General features: G+C 45.9%; 1 protein-coding gene and 2 long non-coding RNA genes across 8 annotated transcripts in view; 1 reads left to right on the top strand and 2 right to left on the bottom strand.

Annotated features, from left to right (window-relative positions):
- LOC148051639 (uncharacterized) overlaps nt 1-5,112 on the bottom strand; it is a 29,934-nt gene extending 24,822 nt beyond the window's left edge. Inside the window, exons 1-4 of one of the 2 annotated variants that reach the window (XR_015699777.1) lie at nt 4,893-5,112; nt 2,596-2,763; nt 1,965-2,084; nt 1,157-1,819 (exon numbers count right to left, since the gene is read on the bottom strand). This is a non-coding gene — a long non-coding RNA (uncharacterized LOC148051639). Of the gene's footprint in view, nt 1-1,156; nt 1,820-1,964; nt 2,085-2,595; nt 2,764-4,892 lie in introns of those variants that run through there. The other variant, XR_015699776.1, reaches the window with a different exon arrangement.
- The window catches only part of ANTXR2 (ANTXR cell adhesion molecule 2), a 111,699-nt gene that overhangs the window by 41,935 nt on the left and 45,997 nt on the right, over nt 1-23,767 (top strand). For 2 of the 3 annotated variants that reach the window (XM_087736875.1, XM_087736873.1), the window contains exons 11-12: nt 13,929-14,007; nt 17,618-17,713. In XM_087736875.1, the coding sequence (XP_087593001.1) occupies nt 13,929-14,007; nt 17,618-17,713 (175 nt within the window). The remainder of the gene's footprint in view (nt 1-13,928; nt 14,008-17,617; nt 17,714-23,767) is intronic. The other variant, XM_087736874.1, reaches the window with a different exon arrangement.
- Nucleotides 7,714-13,922, bottom strand: LOC148051638 (uncharacterized). Of its 3 annotated transcripts, XR_015699775.1 has the most exons (4): nt 13,563-13,922; nt 12,296-12,778; nt 11,279-11,464; nt 7,714-10,289 (listed from the first exon to the last, which is right to left on the bottom strand). It is a non-coding gene; the product is annotated as an uncharacterized LOC148051638 (long non-coding RNA). The 3 variants fall into 3 exon arrangements; XR_015699773.1 differs by having other exon boundaries at nt 12,296-13,922; XR_015699774.1 differs by having other exon boundaries at nt 12,419-13,922.

The raw sequence follows: 23,767 nt of genomic DNA, 5'->3' as shown, positions 1-23,767 counted from the left end.
TATCACTAGTAGTAAGAGCTCTGGGCAACAGCACAAGTTCACAAGTATAGGGGTAACTTTAAATGTACTTCCTATCCAGGCATTCCGATAAGGAGCTACCGAGGGAAAAATTAACCTTATTAAGCAATTCTTACAAGGGTCTGAATGTAATTGGCAAATAAACAGCTCAGACTCTAACAGCTATAAGAAAAAGTCAGAACTTTTATCCTAAAAGAAAACATAGTGGGAAATGATCTCTAGGCTTCACATTTTAATAGTTTTTGTTTCTGGTTTACCGCTGATTTCCTTTTGATCCTGTCTTTACAACTCGGATATTGTCCCTTAGTCCTTCCGATTGAAAGGATGAGGGAAGGAAGAAGCAACCATCGCCTCGTTTTATGTAACACCTTCAGCCTTTAAGTAACCTGTTTCTGCAACGAGCTTAAGCACCTATTGCTTCCACGTGTCTTCCCCTTAAGAAGTTTCTCAACTTCTTTACATATGAAAATAAAACCTTTTTTTTGGGTTCCGCTTCACTTTTAGAAAATCAGTTGTTTTCCCGCAGCAGGAAGCAAGTCCCGCAACGCCCAGTGACGCTACCTGGCTGTTTATGCTTGACAGTTCGCATTACCTGCCCTCTGTCCATTTTTGTTCGAGCTAGTGCCAAAACAAGCTCCACTTCTTTTCTTTTTTATACCATTTTTGTGTGGCCTGTGATAGCCTGAACGCGGGCAGGAGTTTTCTCTCTCTGGCCGAAGTTTTGGTAGCATAATCTTCATCTCTGAAGTACAGGTTTAGGGCAGAATGAGCTGCTCTGCCTTTCGCTGTGGATCACACGCAGGGTTGAGGACAGTGGGAATTAACCACAAGCTTCAAGTTAAACCTGGCTTTGAGAGCACCTCTCCATACGAGGCTTAAGGGAAGCCAAGGCTCTGTCTTCATTCTGGAAGAGCTTGTAGCTCTGTGCAACTGGAGAAGTAGACTCGTGAAGCCAGTGCATTTCTTCCTATGGGTTTCTGACAAACTAAGGTAAAAACATGTTAAAGTAAAACAGTACTGCAGGACTCCATTTAACAGGTATTCATTGCAGGTTATAGGACGCACCAAGAAACTCCTGCTCACTGCTGTAGGGGCCTTTGGAACAGTCTTCACAGCAGCTATGCAGGTGAAACCTAAAGCTAGCCGAAAGCCCAGGAATTCACGCCCAAGCTGTCACTGGCACTCTGGCCCTCGGTTTCTGCCTCCCTGGGAAACTCTCTCCCAATACAAAGAGGAAGCACGTGCTTCATATTTAATTCTAGGTGCTTTGAGTCAAAGATGTCTCCGAGGCAGTGGAACTTGGAGTCTTGCTTCCCAGTTCCAAAGTGTTATTTTTCTTAATACCAGCCCCAGATTTAAGAGGAAGAGCATGGACCCACGAAAGCAAACAGACACAGTGAAGATGAATGGATTGTGGGCTCCATCCTGCAGGTGACCTCATTTGGTCTCTAGACAGCTGCTCTCATTCGAGAGCAGCTGAAAGGTGTCCTACAAAACGGTTGTCATGGCAGGCTTCTAAGAAAGGATCCTAAGTTTTCCCCCCGCCCGACTAGCCCAAAGACAGAGCATATTCTGCTTTTACTCTATCCACTGCTTCCTGGGACAGGAACCCGGGGGCCAGAAACTTCAACGTTACTTTTGAATTCCATCTCTTGGGGAAGGGGAGCACGTTACATCGGCCAGCAATGCTTCCGACTTCGTTATGCAGGCAGAATGCCACGCAAGCGCTTGCACCTTCAGGGATGCGTACAATATATGCAGAAGCAGCGAAGCCATCCTTTCTCCATTTGACTTGACTATACTAAGAAAAAAAAAAAACAAAACAACTTTCTCCACTGTTAATTCCCTTTTCTCCCACACCTGTGGGTCCTTAAACAAGCCTCCCTGCTTCCTCCCATCCGACAGTGTACTTGCAGCAGTAAGAGGCACATAGTTAAGGCAATTACCTGCAGCATTGCAGTGTTCATTAGTACGTGGTGATCAGATGTCATAAATCTGTTTTTTACTGCAGCTCTTTTATGGGATCTTTACTTTTTCCCTCCTTTTTCCTGTGGTTAATAATGGCTCTAAAGAAGTAAAAGCAGTGTTAAAGAAGCAATGCTTGTAAGGTGACTCATGTTTAATATGTCTGCCTAATTAACTCCTGGCTAATAATTCTAACCCATTAAGTAGCTAGTTAGTACATGTTACAAATAAACACATCTGGTCCCGCCATGAGCGAAGGCTCTGCCTGCGTGTAGATGACAGATGTGACGGTAGCTTCCCCAGCGCTCTCTGTTAAATAATTAACAGCACAGTGGCGAAGTAGCCTTAGACAGACAGCCGCAAAGCCAGCTGCGTAGTCTCCGGGCTGTGTCTGCGGACATGTGCCTCATCTCGTTAGTCTGCTCCAGCTCTTACATGCCCTCTTCTTTGGCATTTCACAAGCTACATGTAGCTCTAAAACACCCTTTTCAATAACTTTGGACTCTTGGCTTCTGGTCTGAAAGGCAGCAGGAGAAGACAGAACAATAGGTCAGGCCACCCAAGGGGCAAATAGTTTCTAATTCACAAGCCTTGCAGATTGATCTCTCTTACCGAACAAAGGGCATTTGAAGCAGTCCCACCCTGCTGTTTCGTTACGTGGAGTTGCTGGGCTAGGTTCGGAAACAACCTTCTTTTCAAGGCAACGTCGTCTTCTGGTAGCCTACTTCTTCACGTGGTCAATAGCTGCCTAGGCTGGAACAGCTGGTAATTCTTGTCCATCTCAGAAGTGAGAGAAGCCAAGATAAGCTACATGCAGAAGAGATCATTCCTTCGACTCAGCTGTCATTTTGTTTTTAAGATTTTGGCTTTTTGTGGTGGGGCTGTTTATTTTTTTCTCCAGATGGAGGGAAGAATTATGTCAATAAATTAAACAAACAGCAGGAAATTTTGCAAGAGGCTAATTTGCACAAAAAATGACTTCTTAAAAGCGAGACTCGCGTTCTCGCTTACCGAAGGGCAAGGTAAGATTTATTCCCGCTTCGGAGGGCGCGTGAACCCTGATCGTTCTGTGCCTCTACCGTAATGGTTAACATGCAGCTGCCATCAGTTCTAGCGATACGGGCTCGGTCTGTGACCTTTGTTTTGTAAGGCATCAACAATAGCACAGCTGCCCCTGCATAGCTGAGATCTCAAACCTGCAATTTGGCAGGAGGAACAGAACAAATTGGATAAATATACATAAACACATTGTGAAGGAAGGGAAAACAGAACAGAATGAACCAGAGCATCATCCTACAACTTGTTTGATAGGGATGATTTAAGTAGGCATATGGTATAGTTAGATGTGCTTTCAAAAACATTGGCCCGATTCTTCGAGCAAATACGAAATAAATATCTAAATAGCGAGAGCGCCGATACAGTATCATTAGTTCTCTCGAAGGAGGCATATGAATGCCTTTGGAAACGTGTGCGGGTGGGGGCTGGGCGCGAACGATAAGCAGATTTACATTCCCACACAAAAAGTGTCATTAACTTATTGTTAAGATTACACAGTTGTACTTCCTTCTAGCGCTGCAAGCATTAAAACACCAAGCAGGCAATGCGCTAATATTTAGACCTAACCCAGCACCCATTTTCACATCTTATTAGCTCAGTGTTGGCGTAACAGACCACCGCAGCCACCGTAACAGCTCTCGCACGCAGAGTTTCCGTCCAACAGTCGCACTGCCACCAATGCGCACGTTTAAGAACTGAAAAATCACCGCTGTGCTCATCCTACGTGGCGACCTTTCAGGGCCGTGTTATTTAGTAGCTCAATAACAATTGTAAGTTAAAATTAGCCTTTGTCTTTCCGCATTCATTTTACCAGATGGAAAGAAAACACTAAGTAGATAAGCTAGGCAACTCCAAATGTGTCATTACAAAATAAATCTAAACATGTCTTTACATGATGCTCTACACAAGTCACGCCAGGTATAGCTCCCACATAAGCTGCATGCAAATACTCAAATACCCAAACCATGTCATTTCCCGAGCGTGTAGGTAGACATACTAGATTACCTGTGCATTCAGACAAGCCTGTAACTGCGTTAAGGTCATTAATCCGAGTAGAACGTACGTTTGTCGGCCTTAAGGAGTATTGATAAGAGTGGCATGTAACTTAACGGAGTTTTCTTGTGGCATGGAAGTCAGTAGCTGAAGACCAGATGAAGGCAATAATTACTGTTGTTTGCTATGGCAGGAATGACTATTATTATTATTATTATTTTGGTCACTTTTTCCTCCTCAGCTGAGAAAGGTAAAATTTTGGGCGACACGTTGCAAGCGCAGAGAAGTAGTGCCAAAGGAGGGAAGTTGTATGCAAGCTGCAGGTTTGCCTTATGTATCTTTCAGAGTCCTTTAAGAAGTTTTTTTTTAAAGGATTACTATATCACGGGGTACGGCGAGCATTTTCTGTTCTCTTTCCAACTAAGAAGTTACGTTTACCTTCTGTTTGTGGTATTGTTAGCTAGATAGCCTTATTACAGCCTTAGTGGCAATTAAAGCAAGAGACAAATTTTGCCACAGCACTAAAATACTCGTTAACGTAAGCACGTGCGATGAGTACTTAGCCACTTGAAAGTTACGCAACTTATTTAACATGTTCAAGTGGGGGTTTAAGGACCCATTTTTCAAAGTCTCATCCTCAGTCTATAAACTACATTGCAACCACACGTTGCTTGAAGAACACCTTGACTAGAGAAAAAGGGAGCATTTAAAGTAAGGATTCAATAGGATTTCTCAGAGAAGATGTAGCTTGTTGACTAAGATACTTCACATCCTAGATAACAGCAGTCGTAACTGTAAAAAGGCAGGACCACAATAAACCCGCGCGAGCAGTTACCTCTAGTAATCACGTTCAGCCGTACCTTAGGAAGCGCTCGACGAAGGAGAACAAGCAGTCCGCTGTCGCAGAAGGAGGTACCAGCCATGGGAACACACCCTGGGCTCCCTTTGGCTTGGCAGCCTTCCCGAAGCCCCGCTGCCTCCCCGGCGTGCAGCAGCTGAGCCCTTCCCTCCTGCGGGGAGCACAGGCAATGCCCGTGCCCCCGAGAGCAGGGAGGAAAGGGAGAGAGGAGCTCTGCCCGCTTTTGAGTTCGTGCTGCCCGCGCCTGCCAGGTGGGATGCCCTCTCCGAATCAGGTTGTTTTCACCTGTTGTTCTCATGGCAGAGCCTCTGTGCCCAGGTGACTGGAATACTTCTCCATCACGGATGCACTCATGGCTAATTAGGCCCACTGATTTGATATTAACATTATCCTTCAACGTAAACAACCCCTTTTCCCTAGTAGCACTGGGTAAAGAGAGTCGAGGTGAATCAGATCCTCTCCCACCTGGACCTTCCTGTCTTTGCAAAGTCATTGAGACTTAGCGTTTATTTTCAGCGCTAGCGCTTAAGCTTTTTTTTGCCTGTGCGAGCATTTTGTTCCAACAAAAAACAAAAGAGAGTATGGTTACCAGTCGCCGGTTACTCACACGGTACAATGTCCCCCCTCCAAAATAGCTAGAGAAATAAACTCAGGTAGGGGGGAACCAGAAATACGGCTGGATTAGGCTTTATGACTGGATTAGGCTTAATGTCTGTTATAAATATTAACTTATGAAAATATTTTAGAAATACATTTAGTTTGACACAATTAGATTATAATGGGAACTATTCACAGATGGAAACATCCTCAATGAATTGTGTAGGCTAACTGGCTCCTAAGACATATGGATCTGATGTTAAGATCAGTAGTAATTTCTAATGCAGTCCTTCACGTTCCTCAATAGGGCACACGGTGTTCCCAGAGCATTAAGGAAGAGTGCGTGAGCAGAACTAAGTGCTTCATATTATGCAATGGAGATAGTATCCTGAGCTGAATTAATAGACTAATTTAACATAATAATGACATTTCATACCCTGTTACTGCGGGTTCCCATGATTCCATGAGATCAGAGCTAATTCATTGCTGGCTTCCAGTTCTTTCAAATCCACTAGCACTTCCCAGACGTGAAATCCTTACTTCTCCATCTCTGCGCTTCTGGCCGTTTCCCGTGGAAAGCCAGACCCAAATAGACGGTATATTGAACGCTCTGCTGAGAAAGCCAGACGGTTCTGAGGTAACAAGAGGGGATCCTAAGAGAACTATAATTTGAATTTATGTCAGCGCTGCGCGACACCAAGAAGGCCGGGGGGGAGAGTTTGTACTAATTCTTTACCAAAACCCCAAACCACCGTGATTTTCATAGACTGCAGGTCTTGCTATCCTCGGGAAAGTAATTAAATATCCCTTTTTATCCTTGTGTGGTTGGTGGGAGGAAAACAACTCTGACCATCTATCGTAACGGCAGATTATTAACTGTCCCCAGTGCGATTCCCATCGGCTCCAGTAAACTGTTTCCCGTGCGTCCCAGGCATAGGTGACCCTTGGCACAGCGGAACTGCGCCGAGCGTTTGGCAGGCAAGGTTTGTAACCCTGCTCCGAGGGAACTTGCCGTGTCCTTATGCAGCTGGGGCTTTTGATCTAGGAAGAGCAACAAAACCAGAAGCATGGACTTGAAATACCTTCCTCCGCGGCTTTGTCTGGCCTCCTCCTGCTGCAGGGATGCGTCCCCAGGGGCAGAGACTCGGCTTTGTGCTCCTGCAGCGCTTGTTAACCAAGCAGAGGGGAAAGGGTACTCTGTGCTTTGGCTGGTGAGAAAGTGGGAGTAAATATTGGTTGTACCCCCAGCAAATAGTGGCCAACGATTTCAAACTCAAGTTGGTCAAACGAAACCCCCGTGTCCCTACAGTGAGATTGGCACTGCCCCCGCTGAGACACCACCAGCTACCGCTCAGCGTCCTGCGGCTGTCCCCCCTGCCCTAGGGCTGAGCACGAGTTGTCTCCCCGCGTGCCACTGCCCCGCCGTTCGCCCCTCGGGCAGAAAATGAGGGGTGCCGTGCCAGAGGCTGCCTCGCCTGGCACTACGCATTTCAGTCTGCCTCCCGAGGCGAGGTCGGTACTGCTTGCCAATGGAGCTTTTCCTTCAAACTCTAAAACGCGGAATATTGCACTGAATGACACCTTGTATCTGCTCCAGCTGTGAACGGCGGTGAATATTTCTGCGTTAAAAACCTGAACGTGCCACCGTCCGTCACAGCACGTTCCGGTTTCCCCGTCCTTCAGGTGACCACCAAAATAAAGTGCGGTCGCGGTGGCACCCCTTTGTGCTGCCAGACTGTTGTGCAGGGGACGGTAAAGTACGTGGGGGTAAAGCGATAGGCATGCAAAAACCCCATGCTTAAACGGTAGTTCCAGCAAGCCCTTCTCCCACCCCGGTGACGGACTGTCCCGCGTGCGATTGCTGCATACGCACATATGCGTGCAAACACACAGGCAGACGCGTGTGCGTGTGTAGGTACATTCACAACACATACACACGCTCTCTTACTACTGGCTTACCAACGTTAACTGTGTAATAAAGCTATACGTTAATGCACGGAGGTAGGTTTTTCTAAGGGAAAACACCCTTTTAAATACATAGATCTATTTTTTTCCTTCCTACTCTGTACGGCATTTTAGCTATTTTAATCCTGGCACTTGCTTCTAAAACACCTTTGTTACCGTAATTTTAATAACTTTTTGAGCAGTTGCCAGTTTAATTCTCAGTGCGTGAAAATTGGAGGTAAATTATTTATTACTTCCAGCAAATGTCTTTCACAATTTTATTTAATTTTTTCAGCTTTTTTAATGGGTCATAAAATGGCAGTCTTTTACTGGATACTCATAAAGTAAGGAGCAAATGAATACTTTGCAAATAGGTTACTGCGGATTGAAATGTCAGCTGTATTTCACAGGGTATGAAATTCTTTAGACCAGCGCTGTAGTGACATATGGCAGCGGGCCACGTTCCTCTTCCGTAACAATAAAACAGCAGCGGACACGAAGGAAAGAAAGAATTGCAATTGGTGGGTCTTCTCAGGTTACCTTTTTTGGTAAATTATTTATTAGAACGGCCAGCGGGCCATGACTGATGCAGTTTAAAGTAGCGAGAGTCTTGTGGTTAACTTTGGGTCACGAATAAGAACATTTTTTTAAAAGCTCTTTTCAGACTAACTTTTCCAGGATTGATTCCCATCCAAAAAGTGACACTTCACAGACAAGATGTGGGAAAATCCCTTCCGCATTGAGCAAGGGCTATGAACTGTAAATAAAAACCACAGTGTTTTCCTATTCAATGAAACAGCTTTACAAGTATGGACCACTGGAAAATTGCACATTAGACCGGTGGTACATAAGAAGCCATAGAGTTGCGAGGATCTGCACAGCACGTTAATTACACGTGCGTAGTAGCTCACGTTTGCCATCCCTTTGGTGCCGCTGTGCTCAAGTGCTGTGTCAGAAGCGGTCGGAAGACAGGAACGAGCATCCTGGCTAAAAGCCTTCAAAAGAGGCTGGACTTGGGCACTGCTGCGTTTTTGAGGGACGGTGTGAAGGGCTGCGCCTGCCCTTCCCCGGAGGCTTGTCCCCGCAGCCGCGGTCTTCAAGCCAGACACAGACAAGCTGGCTGACTCCTTGTGCTCTTGGGTATGGCTGCAAGGAGGCCCGGGTATTTGTGCCCGGCGTGAGCGGGCCTGGAGCATTCGAACCTCTGACTGCTGTCCTCGGGGCCTGCTTGCCCTTCCCGCGCGCACGGATGTAAAACCCACGGCGCGACCCCCGCAGAACGCGCCGGGCAGCAGAGGAGAGGCGCTTATCTGGTGAGAGGAGAAATCAGCAGAGGAGACAGAGGCTGGTTCGGCTCTGCGCTAATTTGAGCTTTACTGAAGGAACCTGACACTCACAAAAGAGGGACAGTCACGGCGGGAAGTAAAGGTGCCCCAAAAATAGAATCGCTGCTGAACATCGTTTTCTTTTCAAAATATTTGCAGTTCATGCACAGTGCTGAGCTAAAAGCCTCACACGTGTGGACGGTTACTAGAAAACACTAGATGTATTTATATATACGTCTTTCTCTTGGATGTTTGTGAATGGGCGAGTAGAAGAAACAGGGCACCTAGTTTTGGGAACTCCAAATGTGAAGGGGTAGCGTTTATATGAATCAGAAGTACACATAGCCCATCAAACAGGTGGATGCTAAACTAATGAAAAAAAGGCATTTCTTATACCCTACAGACACGACAATTTGAGGAAAGAAGTGATTTTGTATGTTGACAGGTTCATCCTTTTGAAGATGAGATAATTATCTGTATGAGTTCACTCTGTGGCTTCCAGAACTGAGCGAGTATGATCAACTCCTGTGAAGATCTCAGATGGCTCATCCCTGCAGCTGCGTACCAGAATGGAAGTCGATAGGGAAACTGGTTGTTCCTACTGCATCGTATCCGCGCCGATAGCTGACGTGCTCAGTGAGCCTGCTGCCTGGGATATCTGTCAGACCTCCCGACAGCTAAAGGTCGGGGGAATGCAAAGCTTGACAGTAGCGAGGCGGCTCACGGCACCGGGGACTCGAAACCCGCTCTTACCGCAGGCCGGGGGAGTCGGTGAGCTGCGGGCCCCGTTCTCGTTCAGACGCACGTCATAGCGGTGCCCTTTTTGGGCGCCGTCTGGATTGCCAGAACGGTGCATGGCGGCGGTGCTGTGCGTGAGGATCAGATCTCCAGACCTCCCTGGCAGCAGAGTTCAGTCCCAGAGGGAGACAGGCGCTTGCTCAGTGGCACCTCCTAAAAATACGGGCAAGCTCCCCATCTTAGTAACCGTCTGTAATACCTGGCCTTCAGCAACTGGCCCGAGCAGGCTGTGCGGTGCGCTTCTGTTCCGTTAACGGCAAGTTCCTTCCTGGGCGTTTTTCCTGGACTGGGATTTTTGTGCCGCTTTCGAGGAGCTGTTTCCACTCCGGTAGGAACTGTTTATTTGTCATTGACCGGGTGCCTGAGCGCGCCTGGGTTCTGAAGCTGAGAAAAAGAGCTTAAAATGCCGGAGTTGTGTCCCGGTGACCCTGCCCGCTCAGTACGCCGCCCCTCTGGGACTCGGGCAAGTCACGTAAGAGAACAGATTACAGGTGTCCATACTCACTGTTTTTCTCCTAAATCCCAGGTAAAATATTTAGATAAGCGAACGGAGGCAGAACGCAGCTCTCAGGCCTGTACAGCACATCAGCCGAGCAAACGTGTTTTTGGTGGGGCTGGAATGCAAAGCTGCCTTTTCTAGTAGAAGACGGTAGCGGTAACGGTGCCGCTTCTCAGTCCATCGGAGAATCCCAGTTAGAGTGGAGCTTGTCAGTGGACATAAGCAAAGGCCAGTTCTGCGTCACAAACAGTAAGGTGTAAAGACGGGCATTAGTCCGCTCAGAAATCCTAGCTATTATACAAAATTTTTCATACAACCTAGTGAGTTCCAGGAAATTTCAAGATCCGCAAGATACCTGGGCAACGACCCTTTTCTTTAGTATGTGTTAACATGTTCTTCTGCAGTGTGTTATCCAAATGTCTTTCAGGTTCCTGTTTTGCTCAATTTGGTAGCAAAGACCATATAAAAAACCAGCTTTGTTTCTCAATAGCTGAATTAGACAAACCTTGCTTGTTTCGGCCTAGACTCATCAAGCTCGCAGCGGCAAACAGCGCAAATGTGGTAGCTACAGAGCACTGCTAGAGAAAGACTAATACAGGTGTTCCGTACAAAGGCAAGAGAGAACGGTCCCTCTAAATGTAAAAAAATAATACCTATCGCAGAAGGAGTACGTAGTTTGCTGCACGACACAAGGATGGTAGAAGAGAAAAGGGTGACACTGGCTCCAAGCTTTAATGCGTAAGAGAGCAAGGGAGTTTAACAGGATCGACTGTCGCGTCTCGAAAGCGGGACTTGTTCTAGGGAAGCCAAGAAAGCCCAATGCCTGAGTCACAGGTCCAGGCATTCCTAAGGTCGCCGTCTGTCTCACGCTGAAACAGTTAGTGTGAAATGCAGTATTTTAGCGAGTTAGAAAATCTGCCTTCAGCATAAGCCACGATGGGTGCCTAGATTTTCGCTGACGAACCTGGCGGGGCGTGGGGGGGCAGCCGGGAGGTTGTGACTATAGGAAGCGTGGTGCAAAAGAAGTAATTTGGTTCCTAAAGATCTAAGGGATATGTGGAAGCCTACTTTTATGAAGATCTGCGTGAAATAATTTATATTATCATTTTAGTGGTCCTAGCAGTTTTTTTGTGTAGGCTTTCTTACACAGGAGAGTGAAATTAAACGTGAGTAGCAGTCAGAGGTACTGCTAGCATGGTGAGAACACGCCTCGACAGTACTTACCTGCTCTGCTGAAGTTTCAAATGTGTTTTGTTTCCTAGCTGCTCAGCTGAAAAACACGCGGCCCGAGTATGTGACATTTCAGCTGGTGCCTGCTGCTGCTGGCAACGGTAGTCAGCCACCGGAGCATCTTCCTTTTCAGCCGCGTAGGTCTGGGACTGGTAGTAGCACGTCATGCAAATCAACAAACTGCCAGAGGATAAAAGACATTGTGAAATGATGTTAGAAAATAGTCCTGACTGACAAGAACACACACGAGTCAAGAGGAAGGATGATATTGCCAGGCAGCAAAGGGAATTGACTGGATAGCAGAAAGACCCCATAGGAAATCGAGGATTCACATTCACCTTTTTTTTTTTTTTTTTTTTAATAAAAAGAAATGGGGAAAAAGTGAGCATCTGAAAGCGCTTTGGAAATTCGACTCCAGTAGCTGGCAGCAACTGTAGTCAGATGTGGCTGGCCAGATCCAGCAGTTCTTCACTAATGCACAGGCAGAATTATTTTTGATCTCGGTGGGAGTTTTGCCCAACAAGAGACCACAGAAATGGTTCCAACCAAAGGTAAAACAGCTGAAAAAAACCGACAATGTATTTAGACGCAGTTCAAATATGATCGGAAATAAAGTCAATGCAGGAGGTATAGAAGGACTTAGGTCCTTAAAGAACACGGTACGTTCATTTAAAAATCAAAATTACTTGGCGTACTACATTTGGATTTAGAGCAGCTGGAAGGGCTATAGCAGGCTTTGAACCAAGCCATATAATCCCAATTATGGCATCAGTCAGTGCCACGGCACCCACCGTTACTTAGGAAAGGTCAGAAACAGCAGAAAGGCTGAACAGCTTTGCTGTCGGGAAACACGACCGCAATGAACGCCCTGTCTGGGGCGTAACCAAGTTCAGCACTTGGTGTGGAGCCTGTGGCGTGTTTCTCTAAGTCATGCTTTAAAAAGGCAAGGCTAATGGGGGAACACGAAACATTTAAGAGATTCATCTCTCCCTCTTGGAATCTGTGCTTAACTGAAAAGCTGCCATCAAAAATACTTCTGCGTGCTGTGGATTCTTCGGGATTTACGGGCTGAATTCAGTTATTCCCTTCCCCCTTGAGATATTCCACGATTCTACGGTTCGGTTACACCCGTACAGTCGCAGTTAATGCAGCGGCGCGGCCAGGGCGCAGAAGGATGCGACGCCAGGACACGGGAGCCAGGTTAATGGAACGGGGCTGTAGGTTAGCGACTTGGAGAGAAGAACGCTTTGGCTGATGGGTTCGTGATGCGCGCCTCTCCAAAACGTTTCGGAGTTTCAACACGCAAGTCTCTTCGGGGACAGCGGTCGGGATTTGGGCCGTGTTCCGACAGCACGGCGCGGGTATTCAGTCCGTCTCTGAGTAAGAAAAGGCACGGCATGAAGTCCTCTTGCACTGCAGTCAATAGGATTGTTTTGCCAGCCAAACTCGAGCAGAATTGTCGTGCTGAAGTTTCCCACAGCATTTCTCGTTACACTGGCAAAGCAAAACATTGGTTTAAAAAAAAAAAAAAAAAAGGCATCACATTTATAAAATTCATCACTAACAAAAGTTTTGGTATAGTTTGCTTTGTATCTGTTCTGATTCACTTATTCCAGTAATAATTAGAAGTAAATTGCAGTTATTCTTTCTCTTAGATCAATTATTCATAACGCAGATCATTTAAAAATGAGTTCAGCGGAAGCAACTTACTTCATCTTCACTAAAATGGAAAAAGAAATTAGCCAAATTAGTTAAAATAGCTTTGAACTCCATATTGACTAAAGCATTTGTGCCAGAATAGAAATTCATGACATATAAGAACGGTATAAATGATTAATCGTTTTAGTTCATGGATATCTATATTTTTATTTAATTACATCTATGCATAATATAAACTGTCTGAATCTTGGGAATCCAAGCCAGGGAAGCTGAAGAGTCTTCTTATGTTTAACATTCACCATGTGTTGTTTTCTTCTAGGGTTAATTTGTAAAATGTAAACCACATACTATTTGTATGCAGTGTTTATGTACTATTTATGGAAAGTCTTGACCATTTATAATTATCCGACATTTTTATCCATAATGTCTGCATATGACTAAAGAGATGTTTATGGAACAGACAAAACAATGTTATTTTTACAGTTGAACTTCAATTTATTTTATGTAAAACTTTTTGGAGCATTTTACGCTACGCGCACTAGAGAAGGGATAGTCTCTACTCAGATAGCTCTCTGTTGAGAAGACGAAAATGATTTCCAAACAGGAATCAATGCCGTACCCGCGGCAGACCGTCTTGTTCATTTTAAGCGGCGTAAATTGAGGGAAAGCAAGCTCAGCCTGAAACAACCAAAGACTGGTTTCTGACAGCCACAAGGACCAACCCTGTAACAGCAAAGTATCTCGATCACTTAAAAGTCATGAGAGGTTTCTAGAAATGCTAACACAAAGGCATCGTGTTCGTTTTGTGATTTCTGTGACGTCGCTTCTGACGCCGAGCGCAGCTCAGAGGCCCCCACTCCCGTCTTCCTCTCTTGAACCCTTTCTCTGTGGAACAGAGTCTGTCCGTCCAAGCGCCGCCGTAGCGTGTACGCGCTCCTATCGACTGCTTTATGGCTGCTGATTTTCTTTTTCTCTTTCTTTCCAGAACTCTGGAAGTTTTGGTGAGTTTGAACGAAGGGCAAACTTTCATGTCCAGCTCATTAACAATCACCGCTTCAGAGTGTGTAAGTACATGCTAACATCATTCCATGTAAAATCCTGAAATCCAGTTTCTCTTTTGGTTTTACCCTTGCATGACGTCTCAGTGCAGAGAACCTCACCGCACGGCAAGTCCCGTGAGCTGTTCAGAAGGCACAAATCCACCGAACTAAAAAATACACCTGTGCAGACACACAAAGAATAGACAGAATTTCATGATACGTGATTTCTTAATATGTAGGTGCATACATACGTAGATGTCCTGAGTTGCTTTCTCTGTATTTCGAGACTCGCTTAGAATCTGTTTTATAACGCCACTATAGGCAACAAAGTTCTCAGCTGTTCTGAATTCCCTGATGAAGTGTGCGGGGGGGTTACAGACAAGATTTTGTTCTGCAGTTACATAAAACGATTCCCTTAATTCTGCCCATTAAGGTGGCAAACGGCTTTATTTTAGGAAGATCGGTTTTTGCAGGATTCCACACAAGTGAAGTACTGCTGTATGTACCATCCGATCCTAGTAAGAGACGAAAGCCATCTCTTAGGCGGCAGGCTTGGAGATTTACCTTTGCCTTCTGACACAGGCCCTGTTATAAGGGTTTCTCCTTTCGCTGCTGCTGCGTCGGTTTTGCTAGCTGCTGCAGGGGCTGCTGACTGGGACCACACGCAGACCGTATGTAGCGGGAAAGCCGTGGAATCCTCCTCCTCTCCCAGGCTACCTCTGCGGTGTCTGTGCGGGGCTTAGCTTTTTCTATAGCTTGTGAATTGTATTTTGCTAGATACATTACAACAAATGACTTCAAGCACAGTGTGCAGCTGTGCCTTTCAAAGTATTGGGAAGCCTCCATGCCATCAGAGACTCGCTCACTCTAAATATAATCATGTCACGAGAGCCAGGTGCGACACAGTCACCGGGGGTCCCGCTCCAGCACAGCTCCACGGAGCGGGATCGGAGGCAGCAGGCTGAGGCCGAGCAGGCAGAACCTTAGGACTTCAGCCTTGGTCTGGAAGGTGGTTATAATCCTACAGGAGGATACTAACGCTCCGTAACTTCAAATACCTAACTGCGGTGCCTGAGTAAGGAGTGTAGGCTCTCAGCTCTGGTAATTAGGGGAGATAGGCTGGAGTACCTAAGTTAAGCTTAGGGTTAAGGTAGTGTGAACATCCTGCTATGTTTTTATCATAGCCTTATAGAAAAGAGCTAAAAACAGCTTCTAGGATAAACCCGCATACTTACGCAGTCAGTGACTCATCTGACTTAATACATAAAATTTCTAATCTCAATTTCTGCTCTCCATTAATTTCTTCTGTCCTCTATATTACATAGGCAGGACAGTTAAAAGTTTTGCAGTTAGACACAAGACCGCAAGGTAGCGACGGGGGTTCTGAAAACGTGCTGCGCATGGATACCGTGCTTCTTTAAATGTCTCTCATTTAAAGTGCGACTTTAGCGCAGCTGTCCTGTCAGGCACAGAAGCATACAGAACAGTACCTTCTGCTCATCAGCATGTATTTTTCCAACGGTATTTTTATCGCTCATAGGTAATTAACCTAAAAGGGAAAAACCGACATTCTTCTTCCATCCATTTAAAAACGAAATACTTGGGTAACTGTAGATATCCGAGTCATCTCAGTCTGGCCCTTCAGCCTTCAGGAAGAAAGCCTGAAGGAACGGAGAGCTGAAGAAAGACGCGCTACCCAAATCACGTTAAAGGGCCTCTTTATCACTCGGAAGCATTCCCACCTTACAGCAAAGCATGCTGTAGCAGCCTCGCAGCACGCTAACCTAAGGACAGCACAGTCGCAGGAAGATGCTGGCGACTAACAGGAGACCGCTTTTCTCTTGATCTTAGTCCTTTCGGAGAAAGCAGCACATGTTAAGTCTGTCCCCACGTCCCCTTAAAAATTGCTGGGATTGAAGAGATCGGTAGAAACAAAGCCCTGATGCGGAGCAGATCATACCAAATTGGCGGGTGCAGCTGTCTTCCCTCTGCTGGACTGCGACAGTGCTGCTCTGTGGTCAGAAGTTGCCACTAACAAGAAACAGAATGAGTGCAGATGTGCACTGACAGTAAAAACTGTCGTACTTCTGATCATCCTTTTTTTTCTTTTCCCTTTTTTTTGCCGTTCATACATGTTGCAGCAAAGAGAGCTCCATACAAGGAGAACTGCTGTTTCCATAGTAGCAGATGGGCAACTGCAAGAAATGGGTCACTGCTAGAATTGTTCCACTAATTCTGATAGCTGAGCAGCTGATGGCCAGTCGGTATACGAGAGCTACAAGTCACAACCTCCTCTAGCTAACACACGTTGCCGCAGTGAAAACAAACAAAAAATAGGTTGCATCTAGGCACCGGGGCATGCATCTTACCTGTTTCTCCTACATGCGTATGCCTCACTGCACCTACGTGGACTTGGCACAAAGCTCCGTTTCACCTTCCATTTGCAGTGGTGTACCTCCAGCACAACTTCTCTCCCTTTGTCAGAATTACTCAGGCTGTACTCCAGCCTTAGTGATTCCCTCCTTTCCTTTTCCCCAGCTGAAGTCTGAATAACTTCTGTTTCCGTAAGGTCACCGTTGCATTTTTCTCGCTGTTGTTAAACCGGCACAGCAGCACGGAAGACCGCGTGTAAGAATACAAGCACCTACAGGACGTGGGTTTGAGGTGGTGGGAGACAGGCTGCTCGCTTCTTCATTAAAAGCAGTATTGCTGGAAGCAGTAACGCTCGCCCGGAATGTCTTGGGATGGTGGCTTCGGGTTCAAATAGCACTACTACAGGGATTTAGCGTGCTATAGTCTGTACGGCGTGAATGCCCCAGATGTGTGGGCGATAAGCGTAAAAGCCTTGTATATGGATTGTCAGTAGAGATTCCTTAAAATTCCACCCACCCACCGATTACTGTGGTGAGACCTGAGTCCTCATGGGAGGAGAAGGGCACCTCTTGTCCACAGGCTCAGCAGGAGACTTTCCCTGTTTGTGTCCAACAGCTCGCTTCTTAGCAGTCAACGTACCCTTTCTTTTCTTCACGTTGGGCCTCATTCTTATCTCAAAGGTATCAGTTTTTCATCAGAAAGAATCCACTGACTTCAGCAGAAATAATCCTGGCTCGGGCCTGCTACCCATGCCTGAATGACTGAATTTGAACTTAGGTTTACAGGGAGGCAGAAAAAAGCAGTTTCCCAGACTGGTCACTTTCAGGGGACTGTGTCCACCAGCACTGCTGTTTTCGGCACGCTGTGTTCAGTCCCTTAGAATACCTGAGACTTGCAGGCCCCAGAATACGTAGGGAATGAGAAACGGGAATAACATCTTACCGCCTCCTCCCACAATGACCGATTTTGACACGCAGCTCCCGTTGAAGCAGCCTAGCTTGCCTTCTACGTAACTCGTGGAACTGAGGAGACTTACAACGGAGGGTGGCACCGAACTCGTGCCAAATGCCCATTTAGCTAAGACCCCCTTCTTGATCCCTGGCGAGGAATTTCTCCGTTGGCGAGAATAAGATCCGAGGAGTGGGAACACTTTGTTTGGGATTTGTATCGGTCAGTAGGAAGCTGGTCTGGGGCGAGTGGGAAAACCAGGCAGCAGTTATTTGCAACATCCACTGACACTGTCTTTCTGCTTTCTTCGCAGTCTAGTGGAGTAGCAGCGCTTATTGCCATTCTCGTGCTGTTACTGTTAGTGGCACTCGGTCTGCTCTGGTGGTTCTGGCCCCTCTGCTGCAAAGTGGTGAGTAAAGACTATTAGAAAAAGTCCCTGGATGTGTGACTCGTGGTTGTAACTCATACCACGTTGGGAAACACAGATACCGTAGGAAACAGGTTAAGTAACAGGAGAGCTACGTGTGACATAAGCCATCTGTTGAGGGAGCATTCTTTCATTAGCGATAGGCAATAAATGGAAGACGAGACCAGCTTCCTTCAACACTGTGGACTGCACTCTCAGCCGTGCTTCTGGCTTTCTGAGACCTGCACACACGCGAGCCAGCATCAGCGTGCTGGTGTGCTGCTCGTTGGCTATGTACTGAGCGAGCACGTGCTATATTTCTGTGAAATCTTCGATAGAAGCCTTTTCTCTATTATTTGAAAGTTGTTGGCCATAATAGTATGCAGATGTTACCCTGAAAGCAAGGACCATTTTAAAAGTCCTGTCACTAAAATTGCTATTCGTAGTCCATTATGGGCTCTCAAGTTGGAAATCCCTTATTGTCTTCATAATCCCTTGCACACATTGCATCTCTCTTCATCTGAGTGCGCTCTCTAGCCTTCTAGCAGCAGTCAGCCGTGCTGTTTCACTAACTCTCCTTCCATCTCCTTGCGTGTTGGGGTTTGTACACTGGCGAAGTTTATTATTCATCCAGTTCAACGACAGCGCTGAGGACTTGGGAAGCCGAGCTGGCTTCCAGGCTGCTACTGTGTTCCTTGTCTTGTCTGGGGCTTGTGGAACCGGGGGCGGCAGAGGAACCGGCCTCCCTGCCCGACCGTGCCCAGGCCCACGTAATCAAAAGCTTTGGCGTGGTCCGTCAGGCTGTCCTAGGGCAAGGAGTCCTCCGCCCCCACCTGCATCCTCGTGGTCTGGGGTTTCCGAGGCAAGAAGGACGAGCTCTTCTCTCATAAAGAGACCCTCTTCTGTCTCATTCCCCGCAGTACAGTCCATCAGAAATCTAGGGAGGAGGTTGTCTGCTGGTCGTTTTACTTCAACTTTACTTTATACCATGAGCCTTCCTGTGGAAAAGGAAAATTTGAAATCAGTGAGAAGAAAGCTTCCTATTGTCTTATTTTAAAATAATTGGCTAACCTTGATTCATAGACCGTCTTCACACTTCTTAGTTTCTACGCTTGCTGTCTGTAGAAAGCGGCTGCAGCTAGGCATTTCATGTGGATCTGTCACCTGCGGCAGGGTGAGAGGGAGATGGAGGACATGAAGGAAATAATATTGCAGCAGACTTGCGCTGGTAGGAAAGCAAACATTTTGTGTTTCAAACTCTAGTTATTTTAAAAATACACATGTAAAATACAATTTAAATCCTTAGGCGAAGCCAAGTAACTTTTCTTCCAGTGCCTTCTGTCGGCTAATGACAGACATACTTTGGAGTGAGTTGTTTCATAGTTCTTGAGGGGGATCATCATATCCTTTCTCAAGAGCTGCTTTTCTGAAAGCAGCTGCTCTTCTTTTGTCCTTTTCCTGACTTCTCAAGTTTTTCTTTTTTCTTTTTTTTCCCCCCCAGACAAACACACTTCCTTTTGAGTTGACTGCTATCAGGAAACCTAACATTCCTTTAGTTTGTCAGAGCTCTCAGAATGAGTCACCTCACTGAAACCGTGGCTTTTGTCACTAGCTGGATGCCACTGTCAGAACATAATGCATGCATCTCTAATTTATGTTAGGCCGGAATCAGTCTTTCACAGCTGGAAGCGCAATCGATCACATCGTATCCAGTTGCGCATGCAGTTTTAATCGCTTGCCAAGCGGATGTTTGTTTTTTACATGCATCAGGTTTACACATGTACAAGCTAGTGAAAAAAATCAAAATACTCTTCGCGTTGGTCAGCGTTCAGAAGTCAGTGCTCGTCCGTGGTCGGTTCCCACGGCACAGTAAAACTTCATATACCACGCGTTTTCCTTTCAGTACAGTGAAGAGCGATGGCAGGAGCTCAGTCCCTTGAGAGCAGGAATTCTCTGTCCAGTGACGGCTCTTAATGACAATCAGTAAGGTGCTTTCTGGATTTTTTAGTGCCAAAGTCCTACAGTAAAAAAAAGTCAAATGTCTACTTCCATAGTATTCATTTTGGAAGCTACACCAGATTAATACATAAAAAGATTAGCTGCACCAGCCTATGCTTGTTGTAAGTGAAAAGAGTTCCGCTTACGTTACAGGTGTGCATCAACACACCATGCAGAGCTGGGGAGGGATGGATACCTAAGCTAGGACCCAAGTAACTAAAATCGAAGCCCTTTATAATGAATTGCGGAGCAAAGATGCTACCTCGGGTGCTGAGGATGCACCGTGGCGTTAAGGCGTAGGGTTCTGTCTGGGCTAACCTCCTGTGCGGAGCTACACCTCCCCAAAGAGCCGCACCGAGCCGTGCGAAAACGTCCCTTGGTTCTGATTCACCTTGCGCTTAAGTCTGTTCCTCCCTGATATTTACTTGAAGGGACATTAACTTACCCTGAGCGTCTTTTCTGGATATAGTATTTGGTACAGCAGTAATTGGCTATTTCTCGGGAAGGCTTGAGCTGTAGGTTGAGAAGTTATTGCTAAGAAGCAGCCTGACTTCTACGAGAGCAATGTCAACCACGGCACTTTAAATGTTAGTGCCCTCTGTTGCTTCCTCCCGCCTCTCACGGGTATTACTTGTTTCTTGAAAAAGGAAAGGTAATTTTGGGACTCATTGCTACAGCAATACTGAGTTCCAAACCCACATACAGTGGCATTGAACCTATTGCCGAATACGGACTCTTCCTTTCTTTTTGTTTTGATATCCGTTTCCTCAGATCATTATACTGTGCCACCATTCTCTCCCCTCTCTCCTGCACCTGAGGCTCTCACGTGCCATGTTACTGCCACTTCTGGCTGTGAAGTTCCGGGCTTCGGTGCCAGTGTCCTTGACAAGAGAGGCAGCGTTTTAGGGCCAGGCAGGACCTCCTCTTCCCTTCCCCTGAGTCCGCTTCCCTGGCAAAGCGGAGCGTCTGGTTTCATGGGACAAAGGAACAGGAGCAAGGAAGAAAGCAGGAGCCCTCAAACCTCGTAAGCATCCCATGCTTCAGAATCAAATGGGAGAGAGAGAGGCGAAAGGTGTTGCGGGCTGAACAGAATAAGCATCCGGAGCCACAGGAGCGCGTGGCTCCTACCGCCCGCAGGCAGAGTGGAGAGCTTCAGGTGGTTCGGGCGCTCCACTCCACCCTGGTCTTGACAGCGTTCCTTGCTAGGAGCTCCGTGTACACTTACAGGTTGGGGTAAGGGGACTCCTTTTTCTCTTCTTCCTCCCTCCCTACCCCCTTTTTTTTAAAGGCAGTTCACTGTTGACAGTTCTTTCACTCTTCCCTCAATATCAGAACATATGATCGCATCAAGCTGGCTTCAGGCTCTGGTGCTGACATTTCCTAATGCCCACATCACGCGAACATTTGAAAAGTGTTAATGAGCAGATCAAAGGGACTGTTGCCTGAAGCAACTAACTTTTTTCTTCCCTTTCTTTTTTTTTTTTTTTTTTTTTTAAGAAATTGGCTCTCCTCCAAACTCAAGTCTTCATTCTTTGCAACCAAATAAATGAGATGCAGCCTTGCCTGGTGATGATGATGATGATGATAAACCAAACCAAAACAAAATTAGGAAGTAATCAATCTCCATGTGGGGTTAATAAAACAGCAGCATTATTCACAGTCTTCGGCATTTAAACCAGCTGAATCAAGTTCAGGAAAAATCAATTTGCAATATGATGATCTTCAGTAGGTGCACTTTAATGCCATATTTGCATTGTTTTCTGCCAAAGCTGCACGGGTTCCTCGGATTTCTCTTTTTTAAAATGGCTTTCTACTGATCTCACTTGAAATATCGCACAAGGCTGAAAACAATCTTTGTGTGTGCACGTGTGCGAGAGAGAGAGGGAGTGTGCGAGCGTGTGAGGAGCCTGGGGAAACATAAGGATGCAGCATTTACATTCCACTTCTGTCAGCAGGGGTGAGTATCTGCTACTCAAAGCAGATTATTTTCTCACACCACTGTCACGTTTAAAACAAGTTTCATTTTCTGAAGCTATTAGAAATAACAGCTAATTAATGTATTGGTTAGCTTCAAATCAGGTTTACCCTATATCTTCAGGGAGTTTAGCAGCTGGCATAGGATTAGATCCTTTGCTCAGGGAGTCCACCAAAACCCGTCGTTGACTCGTGACTTTCAAAGTCTCGTGAGGTCCAACACGTAGAGTTTTTCTTGATTCACTGGGGTAGAAATTTTGACTCTGTAAATATCAGGAAGCGTAGGGCCCAAGCGAACTTTAGCACGCATCACAAAGAAGTTTACTGTGCAAAGTTGTCTTTGCTTGGGACACTGCAAGACTGAGGAATTGTAGAACTACAGAAAGTGGAGTGATAATACTGTTTAATGCGTATTTATATAAATCCGAAACCTAGCTAGGCCTTCCCCCGCCGTACAGCTTGCCATCTTGGCAGCGAAATACATTTTTTTTGAGATAATCGTTACAGACGGGCAAAAGGGAAAAAAGAATGGGAATTAAATAAGATAAGGTGGCCCTTAATATATTGAAAGTACTGTTTTACCGTTTCCAGTCTTTGAATGGCTTTCAGTGCAAATGAAATATCTTCATGCTTTGGAAAATCTTGCTCGGCATCCGAGTATCTCTCAGCATCTGTCCCGTGATCCCTCTGTGTTGTTGTTTCTTGTAAAGTTAGGGCAGTAATTCCCATCTGGCTCTCGGGAATGTTTCACTAATTAAACAATTGACTTCTGTTAAGTATTCTGAAAATTCCTGATGGGCGGGAAGAAAAAGTATTCAGAAATATTTAAGGAAAAGTAATTTCTGGCACGTTTTTGCAACATTGTGGCAGCAAAGGGATGCCTGGTTAAAATCCAGAGTTGACTTTCCAATCCGCTCCAAGTACCCCCCCTGAGTTTGCTTGATGAACAGTTCAATATCTTAAACCTGAAGCGCTGGGGAAACAAGGGTGCCGTAACTCATTTCTCTTACTTGATAGAATTCCTGTATCCAGTGCTAAAAGTCCATAGCTTGTTTTGGCAGTAACTAGTAACTATCTTGGTGGCCCTGTGACTTGAAATGTAAATCAAGAAGGAAAACTCTTGATTATTGGTCAAGAAAAATAAGTTTCTTTTACGTATGATGCTATACATCTGTCCAGTAACATTATGAATAGGCAGTGGTAGAGTAAATGAAGGTGCTACAATTAACAGCACGGCGTGAATAAAATAAGACACATTTCAATTAAGGTACTTAATCCTCTATTAGGAGATTTAGGTGTTTGTCGTCACGGACAGTTTTGGTTATGTTTGTATAATACTAAGGCACAGCAGAAACGGACTCCTTCGTATTCAGGGGTATTTCTTAGTCATTTCTACACAATATTCAAGCACAAAAAATGACTCGATATCACTGAAGTACTTCTTTTTAGCTTACAAACCTGCTTTTCTTGGGGAAGAAGGGCTGCGCGTTCAGGTTTCACCTTAATCGTTTAAGAGGGTCGCTGCCTTCCTCTTCCCGCCCCGTACGCTTCAGTGGATTCCTGTCTGTACCAGGGAACTCTCCGAGATTTACAGTACGTACGTGAGAAAGGGAACAGGGAGAAACGGTAGGTAGAGGTTTAAATATAGGTGCAAGTGAATTATCCCAGGAGCGGGCCTTATCCAGAAACAGCATCAGAAGCCTTGCGAACGTTAACTCCCACTTGCAGGCACTCCGCACTGAACAGTCAAGGAGCTACATGCTTACATTATTAGATCTGAAACGTGAGATCTGCGGAAACGATCTGGGCGTCTAGAGGTGAAGCCTGAGCTACCAGAAGGCATTTCACACTTGTCATTGGGCCAGAAATTATCCAGCAGCATGGCACAAGGAAGCAGGCATCTTGGCCCAACATTATGCAAGACCTCACGTAGACCTTGGGATGCTTTTCCTCCCAGGCTTGCTAATTAGCTCCACGGGGTTTCAGCAGTGGCTATTACTTAGAATGACTGAGTCTTATCCGGTCAGGAAGCAAAGTGGCAGACACGTCTGCCCAAAGAGTGTCTGCCAGTCAATTGATGCTATT

This window comes from Nipponia nippon, unplaced genomic scaffold, assembly GCF_047370975.1.
Source record: "Nipponia nippon isolate SJK-2023a ecotype South Korea unplaced genomic scaffold, ASM4737097v1 scaffold_6, whole genome shotgun sequence".
In the NCBI taxonomy this organism is placed as follows: domain Eukaryota; kingdom Metazoa; phylum Chordata; class Aves; order Pelecaniformes; family Threskiornithidae; genus Nipponia; species Nipponia nippon.
Note: the sequence above shows the minus strand (reverse complement) of the source record. Positions and strands in the feature narration are given on the sequence as shown.